The 18,324-nt window shown below is 40.2% G+C and overlaps 1 protein-coding gene across 2 annotated transcripts in view; it reads right to left on the reverse strand.

The window, feature by feature from the left end:
- Positions 1–280: 280 nt before the first annotated feature.
- Positions 281–18,324, reverse strand: part of LOC104962096 (protein kinase C zeta type-like) — a 26,133-nt gene continuing 8,089 nt past the window's right edge. For both annotated transcript variants that reach the window (XM_010790490.1, XM_010790491.1), the window contains exons 2-3: positions 11,529–11,614; positions 281–443 (exon numbers count right to left, since the gene is read on the reverse strand). In XM_010790490.1, coding sequence (XP_010788792.1) covers positions 282–443; positions 11,529–11,614 — 248 coding nt within the window. In that variant the 3' untranslated portion in view covers position 281. The remainder of the gene's footprint in view (positions 444–11,528; positions 11,615–18,324) is intronic.

Genomic DNA, 18,324 nt, shown 5'->3' on the forward strand with positions numbered 1-18,324 from the left:
TCTGTTAGAAATAATTAGCATTTTTTATTATTTCTTACATTGTTATTGGCATAACTCCCATTTCATTTCACTTGTTTCAAAAATTGTATTCTTTTCTTTTCTTCTTTTTTCTTCCAATGTGTGTTTATAGATGTGTAAACTTTTTCTTTACACTATTCACACTCTCTGTGGCTGCAACCTTTGTGTAAATACAGTTTGGAAATAGTCTTCATCACTTCAGTGTGTGAGCTTGATTAGAATGTGTGCTGCTTGGCTGTGTTATGTCAGATAGATTGCTGCTGTTAGCTGCTGGGTACATGATGAATACTCACCATAAGCCTTTGGCAGGTCTGAGGGATGAGTCTGTGACAGCGCTTATGGACCAGCAGTTTGCAGTTGATACACTTGTAGCCCTGCCTGCCCAGCCCCCATATCCTTTCAGCACAGTGGCCACAGTAGGCTTTCTGCAAGACACACACAGGACACATTAGTCTTTAGCACACTCACTGATACAACCCCTGGCGATTCTCATAAAGCACTAATTAACAGCAATACATGAATAAATAAGTGTGATGGACAGACAGTGACCTTTCCAGATGAAGTATTACACATTTCTCCTTACTGTACTGTTTTAATGCGGGTCTATTCTGGTTTTGATTGCTGCTCGGTCCATTATTCACTCTTGTTTTAGCTCGGTTTTTGGTTTCTACCAACATCTGAAGGAAATACCTTTTCTCTTTAGCTGAATTGCCCCATTATATTCAGCAGCTAGCCTCTAACTGTGTCTGTCTGCCGTTTATAAGCAGGTGGTGGACAGTGACTTTGTCAGAGCTTTTTCATCCAGTATACATGTGTTATTTTCACGGAATCTAAAGACTCATAAGGAGACCATTTCTAGTCATGATGATGCAATTCTCTATTGTAGCCATTTTGTCGTAGAGAGACCAATTTTTTTAAGCGACACTGTATAAAATGATCTTTTGTGACCTCTCAAACATGGAGTTCACGAATCAGCCTATTAGTACAGAAATAAACAAGAAAGTCTATCAGTAACACATGAATCCTTGTCATCCAATCATGTGAGTTATCTAACCTGTGGCACATATCCATATCGGCAAATTACACTGAACAAAAAATTAGAACGCAACACTTTTGTTTTTGCTCCCATTGTTCATGAGCTGAAATACAGGTGAGGATGAATGAAATCAGAATGAAAATGTACACAAAAGGGCTATTTCTCTCAAACATTGTTCACAAATGTGTCTAAATCTGTGTGAGTGAGCACTTCTCCTTTGCAGAGATAATCCCACCACCTGTCATATCAAGATGCTGATTAGACAGCATGGTTATTGCACAGGTGTGCCTTAGGCTGCTCACAATGAAAGGCCACTCTAAAATGTGCAAGAACTGGGATGTTTCCAGCTTCCAGGATTTGTGTACAGATGGAGGATGAACGGCACAACAGTGGGGCTCAGGATCTCTTCTCGGTATCTTTGCATTCAAAATGCCATCAATAAAATGCACCTGTGTTCGTTGTCCACAACATACGCCCGCCCATACCATAACCCGACCGCCACCCTGGGCTACTTGATTCACAACGTTGACCTCAGCAAAGCGCTCACCCACATGACGCCATACACGCTGTCTGCCATCTGCCCTACAGTGAAAACCGGGATTCATCCGTCAAGAGGGCACTTTTCCAAAGTGCCAAACGCCATCAAGGTTGAGCATTTGCCCACTGAAGTTGGTTACAATAATTTAGGTTTCTGACAGTTTGTGCAGAAACTCTTTGGTTATGCAAACCGATTGTTGCATCAGCTATCAAGATGCCAAGATTTTTTTCTCTAAAATATGTTTATTCCTGTAAACAGAAAATTATTTTTGTCTGGTATACATCTACTCTAAAGCACAGACCTAATGCAGTTACATCACATGGTCTCTAGAGCGTTGGTTCTGTCATTGGTGTTTAGCTGACATTGCTAAATTAGGACTGAAGGCTGTTCAGTGTCCCTGGGCATCAATTCATCCGTCACCAAAATATCCCCCTGTAGACTGAACACATGCAGTGTGTGTGTGTGTGTGTGTGTGTGTGTGTGTGTGTGTGTGTGTGTGTGTGTGTGTGTGTGTGTGTGTGTGTGTGTGTGTGTGTGTGTCGACAGCATTCATTCATTGGGATGGATGCTGACGGTGTAAAGAACAAAGAGTCCCAGTCACTGCTCTGTTGCCATGGAAATGTTTCAGCAAGACTTCAAAGGCTTCCTTCTGTCTTTCTCATCTGACTCTACACAGAGGTTAAGGCACACATTTATAAATTAATCACCAGCTTTAGTCCTGTTTCTTTCCCTACACAGCACCCAACCAGTCAGCAGTGTGAAGAGTCACTGCGTCAGGCTGTGGACACCAGGGAGTCAGCCCTTTTAATAGTGATGCCTTTTATACCTCAAGATAACCAGGCTCAACAGTTTTTTTATCCTCAACTTGTTTTCAGATGTCTAAAAACACAGCAGGAGTCTTGTGATCAAACCCAAAGACTTTGCATACCAAGCCTGCATCTTTCTTATGTGTTTGTTTGTATCTGATTAAAATAGTTACGCATAGAAACCTTGCACATTTTCAAATGCTTAGTTTTATATTCTATTTGTTACACAACTAAATGCAGAGGCCAGGGTTGCACTATTAAAAGTCAAAGCTTGCTATGGATAGTGCAATGGATAGTGTTAGTCCCAATCAGGGCTAATGAATGAATGACTTGAGCAAGAAGCTATCGTTTAGCTGCCTAGAACACAATCATTGCTGTGTAATCTTCGTACATCCTTTGTTTCTACGATCTTGTTGGTGGCAGCACTTTCAGCTTAATGCTAACATTAGCATTCTAAAAAGTTGACAGTGACTTTGTAATATTTAGAAGTTCAAATGTTCACTTCCTAATTTTACAGTGCTATTTGACTTAATTCAAGTTCAACGGACCATATTTGGTCATACACCAAAGCACTGAACTGATGTTGATGGTTCTATGGGAAAACAAATGAGAAATCAACAGTGATCCTCTGTGGACCTTTAATATCAGTAAAGTAGTTCATATAAATCCATCTAACAAAATCTTTACCAACAAACCCTAAGACATAACCATACAAATCTAGGAGCCACAATCTGAGCCTCTGCAATCCTCCGGAAAATATGCTCGAAAATAATAGATAGACAACATTACAACCCACATTCAATACATTATTATACTGCATTGTTTATTTATCTATTTCAATGCAAATGTAAATTGAAATGTAAATGTAATTGAATATAGGTTAAAAAGAATCAACCAACAATTTCCCTTTTTTTGTTAACTCTACTAGCCATCATGTTAATTACAAGTTGTAAATAACAGATACTGATCGCTTAAACTTAAGAACTTATCTATGCGGTTGGTTGCTGTTACACGGCAAGATGAAATGATAGATATGTGGCTTTATCAAATACAAGTACGGGCACGAGCAAAAAATAGGACTCAAGAGCACAACCAGGCAAAAAAGATTTTAGTCAAGCGTTTAATCCAAAAGGCAAAATAATACAGGCAAAGATAAAAAAAAAAATGATCCCCCCCACTCCAAATCAAAAAGGTTGCTGACCCCTGCAATAGGGTCTTCGCCGACCTCTGATCTCAGACCCTAATGAGGTTATTTAAGACAGCCATGTTGTTGCATCACCCAAAGATTTTCTTTTTACTTACAGTAAAAGGCTGAACTGTGTGTTGAAACTTCAGATCTTATGTTCCCATTAGGTATGCTGGTTTAAAGTCCAGACTCCAGAATCACACTGTTTGATAGCCTTATTAAGCCAATCATTTCCAAAGACGAGTTTAGATAATGGGGTTGAATGTTCTAAAAGAATCCTCAAAAAATTGCTACATGCCACAAATCTTCCTTTATTACCAATACAGGCAGTGTTTAGCTCAGATCAAGATAAATAAATGATGATACACCATCAGGAGCTGTTCTAATATATTGAAAGAAGTATTCATCTGTTGAAACTTCACTTGAGCCCTGAAGGAACCATGAACAGTGAGACATTACAGCTGCACTGGCTGGCCCTGCGTAGGGCAGTGGAGTGTGTGTGACGTCCTTGACCCAGCTGGACATTTGCGGCAAGTGACGTGAATATAAAATAGAATAGAAAGCCTTTATTGTCATTGTACAAAAACATACAACAAGATTTGGAGTACAACCCTGTCACATTGCGCAGAAAACGAAAACAGACAACATAAAAACACGTCGGTAGGACAGACAAACTTAAACACGTTTACAGGGGGGAATAAATGTTTTAGAACAATGGCGAAAAAATCTATAAAGTGCATCAAAGAATAAAAAGTGCATATGAGTTAAGTAATTGAAAGAGTATTGCACTTAAGACTGTAGGTTTAACAGCCTGGTGGTCCAGGGGTAATAATATTCTAATAACCCCAGTCTGCTCCACTCTGCGATTATATTCACTGCAGGATTTACCACATAACCATATCAAGAGCACAGCCTGATTAAACAGAAATAACATCATTTATACATTGTACTTTGGGCAGACTGTCAAACTTCACTACACAGCAGCCAGCAGACTGAAACCAGTGCAGATATGGACTGCAACCTTTTACAGTACATGTCATGCTGAAGTGCATCTGGTTGTGTAGGGTCCAGCAGCTGCCTGCAGCTCGGGAATAAAGGGATGAGTACAAAAAAGCTTTCATTGATTGCCAGTCCTCCCTGCAGCCTGGCAGACAGATCATATGAGTGCCTGGAAACTGACAGCATAATATGCCGGGTAATGATCTGCTGTCTAGTTCACCTCTGAGTAAGAAACGTATCAGAACAGACTGACCAATAATAACTGCATCAATCCGAGCAGTGACATCAGGCCACAAAGGTACAATACAAATATATATCACATGTATTACCACCACAACCTGATGCAGCTTCCATAGAACCAAGACAGGCTGATCTATGTGGTTTAAACCCAGTGCTGGCCCCACCTGCTGGGGATGGAAAGGTAAAAGCTGCTGTCCCGCTCGGACAGAAAGAGGCAACAACCTCCCCTCACTCAACAGCATCCTCTATTAGAATTCTCTATGATAGGAAATCATTTGTAATGCTTCTTCTCCTATTTCCTTAAGAGTAGGATAAACTGGACCATCCTTTATGAAAGAAAAGGACATAATGCTGTCCCATACTGTGACTCCGTTCAGCTGCACATCAGAAACATCTGTCTCCCAGTGTAAGTGCAGTCAGATTCTCGTAGCACCGCAGTTGTCTCTTCCTAAACCCTGAGGAATTCTCTTTCATCTCTCCTAACCCAATGAAGTTTTCCACTAATGTAAAAGATAGAAGACCAGTTCTTTGACTATTTGACCGCAGCCAAGGCAATTTCAAGAGGGTCAAAAGAGGCTAGCCTAGAGAGTTCTAGGACAATACCTCAGCCAAGGGTCCAGACTGTTTCCTATTTGTATTTGAATGATTTTCAACTTTAGGGTCCAGATGGGCAATTTTAGCGCTATTCTGATTGCATTTCAAATGTAAATATGAGTGTCCTGAGCATACTAGGAATTGTTTATGTGTATCTATCGGTCTTCAGCTATTATCCTGATAAGACAGCTCGTGTCAACGGTAGAAATGACCACGTTCCCTCTCAGTTCTCAGTAGCCTGCTTTAACCAGCATGAATTTTTAATTGGATGTTCTGTCTAGTAGCATGTGAGGCTGGTGTGTCAGTCACATCCTTAACAGAGCGCTTGTGATGGCAAACAGCCAGCATTGACGGCTGGATTCTGCCTCATCATGTGGGAAACAGGAGCTAACGAGACCCGATTATGTCTAATGAGAGGCAGCTTTCTGCACTGCAACATCAGGGGGAGATGGAGAGGAGGGGGGGAGGGGGAGGGGCAGACATGTAGAGTCTGAGAGAAAGGAGAGGGATGGAGTGAAAATAGGGAGGAGAAACCTGACCTACTTCTCCTTGGCTTATTTATATGCTGAGGACAACATTGCGAACCAACCAGAAGCCTGGAAGCTGGCATAGCAACAACGGTCAGAGAAATCCCAGACTGAAAAACAACTGGTCCATTTTACCAAGACTAAATCATACATTTATAATAAAACTATATCCATGGAAATGACATCCCTGTGTCCTGAAATGTGCATATGAATTAGATTTTTTGTAATTTTAACAGTTAAATGAAACAAAAAATTGTCAACATATTAATTGTAATGTCCTACAATCTCTGAGACTTGTCAACTAAATGTTTTTTGACGTTTTTCCGCTGTTCTATTTTTGCACCTTAGAGAACATGATTAAGGTTAATAATAATAATAGGCTTGATTACAGAATAAAGACAAATTAAATGCTGACTTGAAGCAGGAAAATTTGTCAATATTTACCCAAAACCATTATCTTATCTTCAAGAAAATATTTCAACATTCTGGTAAAAAAATACACAATATTTATTACATTTCTTTTTGGAGAGTGAGATGAGAAGATGGATGTCAATCTCATGTCTTTTTGTTAATAAGGAAGTTGGAGTCGGCACACAGTCAGCCTAGCTTAGACTGAAAAGTCTGAGTGTAATGTACTGGTAACTAGCCTGGCAGTCTAGCTTCATATTACTCTAACCAACATCTCTACAGTTCACTTCATATAATTAGTTTATAAAGTGCACAAATAAATATAGAAAAGGATTATGTGTCTGCCAGTAACAGCCGGTCCAACGTGGTAAAGCTTCCTGAAGTCTGGTTTTCTTCAGAAAGTTGAAGATAAAGAGGTAGGGTTAGGTTGTCAGGTTTATGGTTACTAAAGTCCAGAAATATTTAAGTTGGAAAACCTTCCTTGGATTTAGTGGGAATTAATAGGGAAGTTATCCTTTAACTCTCATTATGACAGAAGGCCTAATGTGCCAATATTCCATAACTAGTGTGAAAATTAATAATAATAATAATAATACATTTGATTTATATAGCACACTTTAAAAACAATGTAATCTCAAGGTGCTTCACAAAGCTATAAGGAGAAAATAATAAAACAAATAAAAATAAAAAGATATCTAAAGGAGCATATTGAATAAAATATGGTAATATAAAAAATAAAAAGGTTAAGAGCATAAAAGGTTTAAAAATAAATACAGTAAAGGACAGTCAGTAAAATGTGGTGCGGAACAGGCGGGTCTTGAGGCATTTCCTAAAAACTGAGAGTGATGCAGAGGTCCTTATGTTCTCTGGAAGCTCATTCCACAGACGTGGACCCAGGGAGGAGAAAGCATGGTTTCCCATGGTGACCAGTTTTGTCCGCGGAACAGCCAGGAGCTGTCTGACCTGAGTGTGCGTGAGGTATGGGAATGTTTTCTGGTTAGCAGTTCCTGTAGGTAGGTGGGGCCAGTGTGGTTGATGGCGTTGAAGACCATTATGAGGACTTTGTAGTTGATCCGGTGTGTTACAGGGAGCCAGTGGAGTGAGTGAAGGATGGGGGTGATGTGCTCTGAATTGCGTGTTTTTGTGAGTATTCGGGCGGCACAGTTTTGTAGATATTGCATTCTCTGAGTGGTTTTTGTTGGAATGCCTGCAAGCAGAGAATTTCAGTAGTCAATGCGGGAGGTGACGAAGGCATGGACCAGTTTTTGGTCAAATGAATAATGACTCTATATAACAATATAAGAATAATACACGGAGGACGGAGCTTCTCTTTTCCTCCCCCTCTCCTGACAGCCCGTCAGTATCTGTGGTCTCATGCAGCTGGCTGATCCAGTAATGAGTGACCCGACAGTATAAATAAACATATTTATTTATTCGTCCGCAGATCTACCCACCTTGGGATCCATGTCGGCCTTGTGTGGCCGAACCGTCTATCTGATAGAGAACTGTAGCAGATACGACCGTTNCAAGGGTGATGATCTAACTTGAAGTGTGTGTTTTGTGCCGCCCATCACAGCGGGCGGAGCTGCAGGTTATCATGCAGAGCTGCGTGTCACCTCTCCTGTCCGATTAGCCTTCACTCGCGTTTATGTCCATATCGATCAAATCTAGCTGGAAGCTCCTGCTGGGTGCACTGTCCTGCGAGATACCGGGACCTTGNGACCCTCCTTTGGCAGCAATAACCTCAACCAAACGTTTCCTATAGCTGCATATCAGACCTGCACAATGGTCAGGAGGAATTTTGGACCATTCCTCTTTACAAAACTGTTTCAGTTCAGCAATATTCTTGGGATGTCTGGTGTGAATCGCTCTCTTGAGGTCATGCCACAGCATCTCAATTGGGTTGAGGTCAGGACTCTGACTGGGCCACTCCAGAAGGCGTATTTTCTTCTGTTGAAGCCATTCTGTTGTTGATTTACTTCTGTGCTTTGGGTCGTTGTCCAGTTGCATCACCCATCTTCTGTTGAGCTTCAATTGGTGGACAGATGGCCTTAAGTTCTCCAGCAAAATGTCTTGATAAACTTGAGAATTCATTTTTCCGTCGATGATGGCAATCTGTCCAGGCCCTGAGGCAGCAAAGCAGCCCCAAACCATGATGCTCCCTCCACCATACTTCACAGTTGGGATGAGGTTTTGATGTTGGTGTGCTGTGCCTTTTTTTCTCCACATATAGCGTTGTGTGTTCCTTCCAAACAACTAAACTTTGGTTTCATCTGTCCACAGAATATTTTGCCAGTAGTGCTGTGGAACATCCAGGTGCTCTTTTGCAAATTTCAAACGTGCAGATAAGAACACATTTTATGACCAATTTATGCAGAAATCCAGGTAATTCCAAAGGGTTCACATACTTTTTCTTGCAACTGTATGTTGTGCTCGGGTCTCCCGTGACCCGTTTCAAGTTACAATTATACAATAGCTATGCTCTATTTTTTTTATTGGAACAAGGCTTCATGATATCCTCCACAGCAGCTATATAAACACTACAAAACTGATTTGGACCATTTTAGCCCAGTCTGAAGGTCTCTAAAGAAAAAGTGTATAAATTTGGTGCTCGGGTCTGGGGAGACCCAGCAACATGTTGTGGGTCACTCGGGGTTACATTTGGCCCAATCAAAATTCATCTTTGACTTTAGACACCCCTCCCCCACCCCCTTTATCAACTGTAACAATANACTTTTTTTCTCCACATATAGCGTTGTGTGTTCCTTCCAAACAAATCAACTTTGGTTTCATCTGTCCACAGAATATTTTGCATCCAGGTGCTCTTTTGCAAACTTCAAACGTGCAGCAATGTTTTTTCTGGACATCAGTGACTTCCTCCATTTTATGACCAACTTATGCAGAAATCCAGGTAATTCCAAAGGGTTTTTCTTGCAACTGTATATGACCAGAGCAGAAGTCTAATCATTAGCCCTAATGCACCTACTGTTTGTGTCTTTTATTGAACAAGCCAGGCTACATCAGTAGTAATGGCCCCTTCAAGGTGGAGATGCTGGAGTAAAGTGATGAGTCAGCAAGATAACGCTGCACTGGGTTGATCCACTTAGAGATGTTTCATCCTAAGAGCTGTTTTACTTACCAGGACAATTGTAACAGTGGGCACATGGTTAGCCTAGCTTCAGTGAAGGTGATGTAAAGGTAAGGTTTTAAAGATCAACCTTATATCTGTTTGAAAGGTATGGCACCAACTAAAATAATATATTAGCGTGAGCGTATAACTAAATGCTGCACTTTCACATTAAAGAAGAAACATTTTCTCCAAAAACATGATATGACCTCACTAAATGAGAAGCTTCAACGCCAAGGTAAAGCAGTTCAACCTGACCTCTTTTGAAATAGCATTACCGTAATGTATTTCCCCTGCCTTTCAGAGTGGCATATCTGCATTCCTGAATAAGAACACTCTAAAGTTTTAGGTTGGTAGGAGGAGGTGTGTGTGTGTGTGTGTGTGTGTGTGTGTGTGTGTGTGTGTGTGTGTAGCTCAAATGGGACAACTGTCACACAAGCCATAACTAGGACACCATGAATTATGCACCAATATCCAGATATCGAATGGCTGAAGCGTTACCTGTGATATATCATTTAACTGCAGCATGTTTCTGACACACTGCTCTCTATACCTTAACAAGAAAAAAATCACAGTAACTGTGAGGTGCAGGAATATCAAATGTATACACAATTCCTAGAAAAGGGCTGCTTCTTCACACACCACCTGCTGATGAAGACCATGACATGAGGATAAAAGTGTGTGGATGAAGAACCTCAAGCATGATTATAGGTAATTCTTTCAAATTCAAGAAAGAGCTTTCATGCTCCAACCCTATTGCATTTAATAAACATACAGAAGCCTGGGGTCGGACTTTGATTCAAAGCCAATATAAGATTTGTTCAGAGCTTGGTATTGGATTGAGTATGGCTGGATGATATCAATGCAGGATCTGTTAGCTCTTACAGATATAACAACCCTAAAAGCAGCTGCTGCCTCCAGATACTAACTGCCTCTGTACAGACTGAAAATGACGCTCAATGCGCAGACATGGCATCGCCAGTGGTGGAAGAAGTACTCAGATCTTTTACTTAAGTAAAGGTAGCAAAACTTATTTGTAAAAATACTCTGATAAAGGTAAAATTCCTGGATTCATTTACTTAAACGGGAGCCGTTACGTTTGGATCAATCTGCGGACTTCCTCACACACACACACATACTCGGCGGGACGTTGCGAGGCTCGCTGCTGCGTGGAGCGGACACTGTGAGCTGGCTCACTGGTGTTGGGTCGGCGAGACACCGCGGAACTCAGCCTGGGCACACACACAAACTCCCAGCCAGGCTGCGGGCGTGTGTGTGTTTGGGGCTGGGTTTCGCTGTGTCTCGCTGTCTCGCAGACGGCCACTGGGCTCACAGGGAGGGGGGGGGGCAGGAGCTCCAACAAGCCGTTTAGGACAGAGAGTGAATACACATACTATACAGAGATGCTGTTTGAGAAACCAATGTGAGTTTGGAAAATTGCACAATATAAATTATTTTAGTAGACCTCAACAATGGAATTATGATCAGTAGAAATGGCCATGACATGGGACCTTTAGGTAAATGAACAAAAGTATTGGCTTCAAAATGTACTTAAAGTACCTAAAGTCAAAGTAATTCGGAATCCTATATATTAAATGACGGGATATTGATTATTGATGCATTAATGTGTTCATCACAGCTCCATTTGGAACTCATTTTAATTAATTGTATATGGCTTCTGGATATATTTACCTGAAATTAAATGTTAATGTTCATTTTTAGTTATTAGTTGACTTATATTCTATTTCAGTTTATAATCTGAATCTATAAAGTAACAATAGCATTAAAATACATTAAATGAATACTACAGTTATGTGAAATCTGTTGATATAATACATTTATTTAAAATCAACGGTTCAGTTTTTTCAGTGTACACCAAACTGGAATTACTATCATTATACACTTCCTGTGTCTTCCATTGGCACCAGGTCCTTATCATGTTATCCCGGTGAAGACAGACCCATAACTGAACTGATGGAAGCATTGTTGCGGCATTACTCCTCCGGGCGGGAATATGTATCAGCGTCAGCGAGATTTGAAGACACTCACCCTGTTAAAGCGCTTGGCCTGGAAGAGGTGTCCGTTGACTCGGTAGAGTTTCCTCCATCTTCTGGCCCCGCGGCGATAGATCGATTCTAGGAGAGAGAGGAAACGGTTGTAAAGTAGCAACATGGTGAGGGGCTGATGGGAAATATGTGTGCCGAACAATGGGTGAGCAAGATGAGTGATAGAGAAGAGGGTAAGCTGAAGGAGATGTCCTTCCTTCTCGAGTAGTCTGAGTTCAAGTGAGGGGAAGACACACATCAGGTTTCTCTACAATGCGCACGCATCCTCACACACATACACAGCAGACACACACACACAAACCCAAAGGGCCTGTCTCTCGGCTCTCCCTTCATCTTCCTCTTTCTTCCCTAGCTTCCTCTCTTCAAAACCTCCATCCCTTCTTTTCTTTCAGTTCTGGTGATGATTGGACTCATTAGTGCTCCATAATACATTGTATTCAGATGAGACCATCAAGGTGTAGCTATTTTTAACAGGATCATGTAGTCAGCTATTATTAAACTGCAGGGCACAAACATGCGCCGGCGGTGTGCTGAAGCTTCTGTCGTCATATTAGACTATTATTTAAATTATCCCACATTGGGCTGTTACAAATGGTTTATCTGGATTCATGATGACCTGTTGAAGCAAAACTGAGACATCTACTGGTTTGATTTTATAATATTTAAAATCTAAAGAGATAAAGAAGAATATGTTCTGTATTTAGGTTCAAGTATGCTCAGATTAGTTTATACATGATGAATGGCGACACACTTGACTTGGTTACTTCGATACCATTTGGATCTTATTCAAAAAGACAAATTCTGTTCATGTTCAGCTTCATATTAGTATTTAGTTTCTTTACTGGGACATATCTCCATGCTTTAATGAGTTTAGAAATGACGCAAGATTGAATCTGTTACTTGGTGACAGAGGCGCATTTGCCAGGTGACATCTCCTAAAACGAAATGCAACACAAAAACATGGCTTCTCAAAGATGACCAGGATCCTTTATGAATCATACATATTTTCACTAAAGATGAGATGCATTACAACAAATTGGCATCTCTAGACTTTGCAGTTGCTCAGATCTGGGTGTGTACTCCCTCAGATTCTCAATATCCACTTGTAATTCAGGACTCAAACCTCACACCAGGCAGAGAAAATGTATGCAAAAACCTATGAATAAACCCAGGGAGGCACATCCACAGCTGTTGGCCCAGGTTCTAACATTCACAGCTCTGAACATCCTAGATAGGGAGAGTGGATCATGCCTAAAGGATACCAACATATGCAATGACAATTTGTAAGCTTTAACATCTCTGTTGCTACCAAAGATGAAGGAGTGCAATTGCACTCAACTTCAGGCACAGAAATAGTATCAGAATGTAATCAACATTAAATTCACCTTGGGGCACCACTATTCAAAAAATGGAAATCCTTTTTAATTATTTCAATCTCAATTCTGGAGGTTTCTACTGAGTTCTTGGCTGGTGCACCGAGTTCATGGCGGTATGCAATGCATTTAGCCATTCAACTATTAACTGAATATGGAAAATAATTAACAATATAAAGCACCGAAAGATATCTTAGTGAGATGTATTCATTTATGAAAATAAGCTGATCAGATTTTGGGCAGTTTATGATATCATAACGAGGTTTTGGCTTGTATAACCATTAGCCAATCAGCAACCAAGGTAACCCCCCCCCCACCTTATCACCTGAATCTCCTCCTAGAGCACCATTGAGTTCTTTGTAACCAAATCTCTGTCAGAGGGGCGTGGGGAGGGGCTCCTTATTTTCATCTAAAGTAACAGACAGAGAATCAGCACTTTGGAAACAGGGCTGAAACAGAGGGGATTATGGGTAATGCTTCAATGATCTGTTTGGTATTTGGAGCCAAACACTTCAGAGACATGTTTTGTATATATCTGAGACCTGTAATATATTGATGAAAAACAGTATGATAGGGGACCTTTAATAACAGACCGGTGCACAACAAAATGTACGGCTTCATGACCCAGCTCTTAACACAAAATAGCTAAACAACAATAACTAGTGACAAGAAGTTCAATATGAAACATGCCGGCCCACAGTCTAATCCATGTCACGGTGTACAATGAACAAAGTGTATAACCATCCTGCATCATGTCTGCTGTTCCTATAAATAAGTCATGGTTCAATCATCTACCAGTGTGTGGATCATCACTTTAGTAATCACTGCGGGAAATTATTATAGGCAACCATTATATTTATATTAGCAGCAGAACATTTTGATTTCAGGGTCTTACATTAGGCAGTGCTTAAAAAAGAAAACACTTTGTTGATGCTTTATCCCAGAGCAATGAGGACAGCAGCTTGGCCAGAAATGGACTATATAACTGCAGAACACACAGAATTATGTTGTTTATAGGAAGATCTTAAACTTAAAAAGTAATTGACGTGAGACAACTGTTTTAACAACACATTTGGAATAATGCGCCACTAAAACTAGTCCCAATCAAATGCCCTTGTTCCTCCTGTTTGAATAATGTCTGTAAAAACTATAGTGATCAGCTATTTAATGCAATAAGATAACATATTTGCGAGGTGTTTCTTAAGAGTTAAGTGTTGGGGTTAAGTTAAGTCTTCCTCCTGCTCGTCGAGCCATCCTAATTAAGTGGAGGGACAGTGTCCCGTCCACTCATTTTCAGTGGTTGACGGACGTAATGTCCTGCATGAAATTTGAAAAGATCAGATATTGACTTCTACACTCAAACAGGAAATGTCCTGGGGACCTTGTTTAAATGCATTCCACACTCTGTAAAACAATCTGCTATCGGTATAGCATATCTGCAGCATATGTATGTAAGTATGTATACAGTACAGTATATATATGCATATGTACTGCATGCATATATAATCATTTACCAACATTTCTGGAGAATCTTCGTATGTATGAAGCTCACTGTCAGTGAATGTAGGGGATTACTTAAAGATCACCGATTGAGCAAAATCCACTTCTTCATGTCTCTTCTACATCAACATGTGTCCCCTCTTCTTCATGTCTCTTCTACATCAACATGTGTCCCCTCTTCTTCATGTCTCTTCTACATCAACATGTGTCCCCTCTTCTTCATGTCTCTTCTACATCAACATGTGTCCCCTCTTCTTCATGTCTCTTCTACATCAACATGTGTCCCCTCTTCTCATGTCTCTTCTACATCACATGTGTCCCCTCTTCTTCATGTCTCTTCTACATCAACATGTGTCCCCTCTTCTCCATGTCTCTTCTACATCAACATGTGTCCCCTCTTCTTCATGTCTCTTCTACATCAACATGTGTCCCCTCTTCTTCATGTCTGTTCTACATCAACATGTGTCCCCTCTGTGTAAAGAGACTCTGAAAGTTTCAGGAAAAAAGATTCTCTCTCTTTTTGTCCTGATCCATTTATATAAAAACCTGTCTGAAAATGAGCTGATCAGATTTTGGCCACTTGATGATTTCATAACGATGTTTTGTTTTGTGTAACCATTAGCCAATCAGCAAACAAGGTAACCCCCCCCCCACTTATCACCTGAATCTCAGAGAATCAGCACTTTGGAAACAGGGCTGAAACAGAGGGGATTATGGGTAATGCTGCAATGATCTGTTTGGTGTTTGGAGCCAAACACTTCAGAGACATGTTTTGTATTATCTGAGACCTATAATATATTGATGAAAAACAGTATAATAGGAGACCTTTAAGTCGTTGTTGTTATTATTAGTTTGTGTTTTTCGTTGTTCTTTCCTTTTTTCTCTGTACATATAATCAGTACAAACCTCTTGTAAACTTAACCAAAATATTTTGTATCTAGATAAAGAGTTAAGTCTTCGGTATGGAGCAGTGGGATGGGAACTGAGAATCACAGGGCAGGGTGAAAGGCCAATGCTGAGTTTGGCCTTTTCATGGGAACATTTTTGCATGATATGTAAAGTCTCCAAGCCCATGCTGAGATTACCCGGATGACATCATCCAAATAGAGTGGTGAAGGAATGAGTCCTAACAAATGAATTTAGTTAGCATTTTAACGCTTCATGTTCTCTTACATGTCTTAACATGTTTTTGTTATAAGCCTGATATACAATAAGGTCTGTGGATAACACAAGTTAAAATTATTTTCACCTTTTGTTGTACACTGAAAAAACTGAAACGTCAACAGATTTCACATAACTGTATTAGGTTGAAAGCAAAAGTATTAAGTTGAACATAATATTTTTTATTTGAGCCTGATATTATTGCTTTCGACTCACCTAATACAGTTAGGTGAAATCTGTTGACATAATACATTTAATTAAAGTCAAGGTTTCAGTTTTTTCATTGTACAACATAAAACATGTCAGTAAATAGCCAAACAGTGAACATCAGATGCTTCTATGAGTCTAAAAAACAGTGGTCGCCAACAAGGGACTAAATGATACTTCTAAACGTCATCACGCTGAACGTAAAGGCCCTGACACACCAAGTCGATTTATTTTTCTATCACCATCCTTTACTACTGTCTAATCAATCTTAATCTGAAATGTATTTTGTACCATTGTTTTCCCTTGTAATGGGTCTGTGTTTATAATATTTTACGTATTAAGTAGTTAGGATTGGATTAGTTTAGTCTTGGATTACATGTAACTGGATTCCGTTATTAGGACACAAAAAAGGTAACTGTATTCCCTGACAGTTTACAGTTACTTCTCTTACATTGTGTTTTTGCTGCAAAATGATCAGATGTTATCTCTTCTCTGTCAGCTGTACTGTTCTGTAGGCTAATACTTTAGGTTTCAATCTATACGCCTACTGCCTGAATCTGCTTTATGGTTTTCACTTTCTTTGCTTCATTTGTTCTGTTTTTATTCAGCAGGTGAACCTATATGAACTCTAATGCAACGTTTCCAGGTTATAATAAGGGAGGCGTGTGGTGCATTGGGTTGTGCGTTGGTGTTGGGATCAGGGGTCACAGGTTCAAACCCCACTGCAGTCAGCATGTCGTTGTGTCCCTGAGACACTTCACCCCAAATTGCTCCTGTGGGGATTGTCCACAGTATTGAGTATGTAAGTCGCTTTGGATAAAAGCGTCTAACAAGTGACATGTAATGTAATGTAATACATGTATACTTTGAAACTTAGATTAGAATTAGGTTAGTGAATACTTTTTATTATAGGTAGCTGGTAATTGTAACGGAATACATTTTGAACGTGCCCAACCCTTAAGATCTAGATGTGATGTTGTGAATACTTATTCCTCAGTATATGGGCCCCTTTTTCAAAGCTCTGGACAGCTTATCATATTTCACATATCTACATGTTTTCTTATGACTGTACTTCTATTTTTAACTTTTGGTAAATAAATGAATGAAATAGATTTTTTTTTGGCAAGCAATAGGACTTGTCGAAGCCAACATTTGACTTCTGCTAATCTGTGTATGCAAATAGGCCTTGAGAGAAGTATTTAAACCCAGACACTTGAGGTACTGACTGAGGATTAACAGGCAATGCTACAGCAAACTCCTGACAGAATGCTACAGAGGTGTGATGCCACAAAGGAAACACTGCTGTCCACTCTATACTTCCTGTCAGTTCTGCATGCTGATGAAAGCCTTTGTGACTCCAGTATCTGTCCCTGAGTCAGGGTGGAGATCAGAGGAGACGAGCAGAGGACAGACACAAAGAGATTGTGCTCTTTGGGGTCTCCTCTGTGAATTCCCTCTAATCCTGTTAACGCAAGGCCTCTAAAGGAAAGTGCCTTGGAGAATCACTGCTCTGTGTTTCTATGGTTACCCACCATTCCTTCCCCCATGCCCATATTAGGGGATGAGCGAGGAGACACACTGTGCCACCGAGACATTGTGTGCGAGGAAGGTGAACCTACACATCATGTCACACATCCTCAGTGCCCGCAACAGAAGCTAAATACAGCATGTGATTAAATCATTCATTCAAACAGATGCTCTAAGTGGAAAATTGCAGCGAGTGGCAATGTGTCTTTGATCAGAGTGTTGATGAATAAATATGCGGTTACAGAAGACCATGAATTCCTGAGGCAGTTGTATTTTTTCTATGTGTTGTTAGCTGCCATACAAGCTTTATTCATCAGTCTCTGTGTTTAAATATTCATATTCGTAATATATCATATTAGGCAGCCTATTTAAATTATGGATTCTGATTGGTCAATTTGGACATTCCAGAGGTCGATCATGCTTCAAAGGATCAAGGGACTTTGTGCAAACATACCTGGAATACTTTTGGAATATTCTTTTTTATATTTGTATTTGTAAAGGGAACAGCAGAAGAAGACAGACAGGAAGTAAACACTAAAGGGAACAGCAGAAGAAGACAGATAGGAAGTAAACACTAACAGGAACACAGTATGCGCTCTGCAGTTTGGGGGTAGGCGATACCACAAAATCTGGATTCGATCCGATCCCAAGTATTTCAGGGCCAGTATCGCCGATACCGATATCGATACTTTTTTTAATGAAAAGCGTCTTATGTACTTTCATATAGGGGGGAGCTGCATGACATGATTTTTGAGCTGAAATCATCATAAATAGACTACATCTGAATTCATTTTCCTGAATACAGACAGGACAGTTTTTATAGACAAATAAACGTTTTACTTTTGCAAATTTAAAGTGCAAACATGAAAAATAACAATACAAAGTGGCCAGAGTAGCGAACTGTCTTCTTGCACACATCACAGTTCGCTAAGTTGTAATTGCCAGTTGTGAAATTGCTCCACACAACGCTGCTCTTTCTCTCAGCCATCATGCGCGTTTGCCATGTCTCTT

The sequence above is a fragment of the Notothenia coriiceps genome, unplaced genomic scaffold (genome assembly GCF_000735185.1).
Source record: "Notothenia coriiceps isolate Sejong01 unplaced genomic scaffold, NC01 NC01_scaffold00034357, whole genome shotgun sequence".
NCBI classification, from domain to species: Eukaryota; Metazoa; Chordata; class Actinopteri; order Perciformes; family Nototheniidae; genus Notothenia; species Notothenia coriiceps.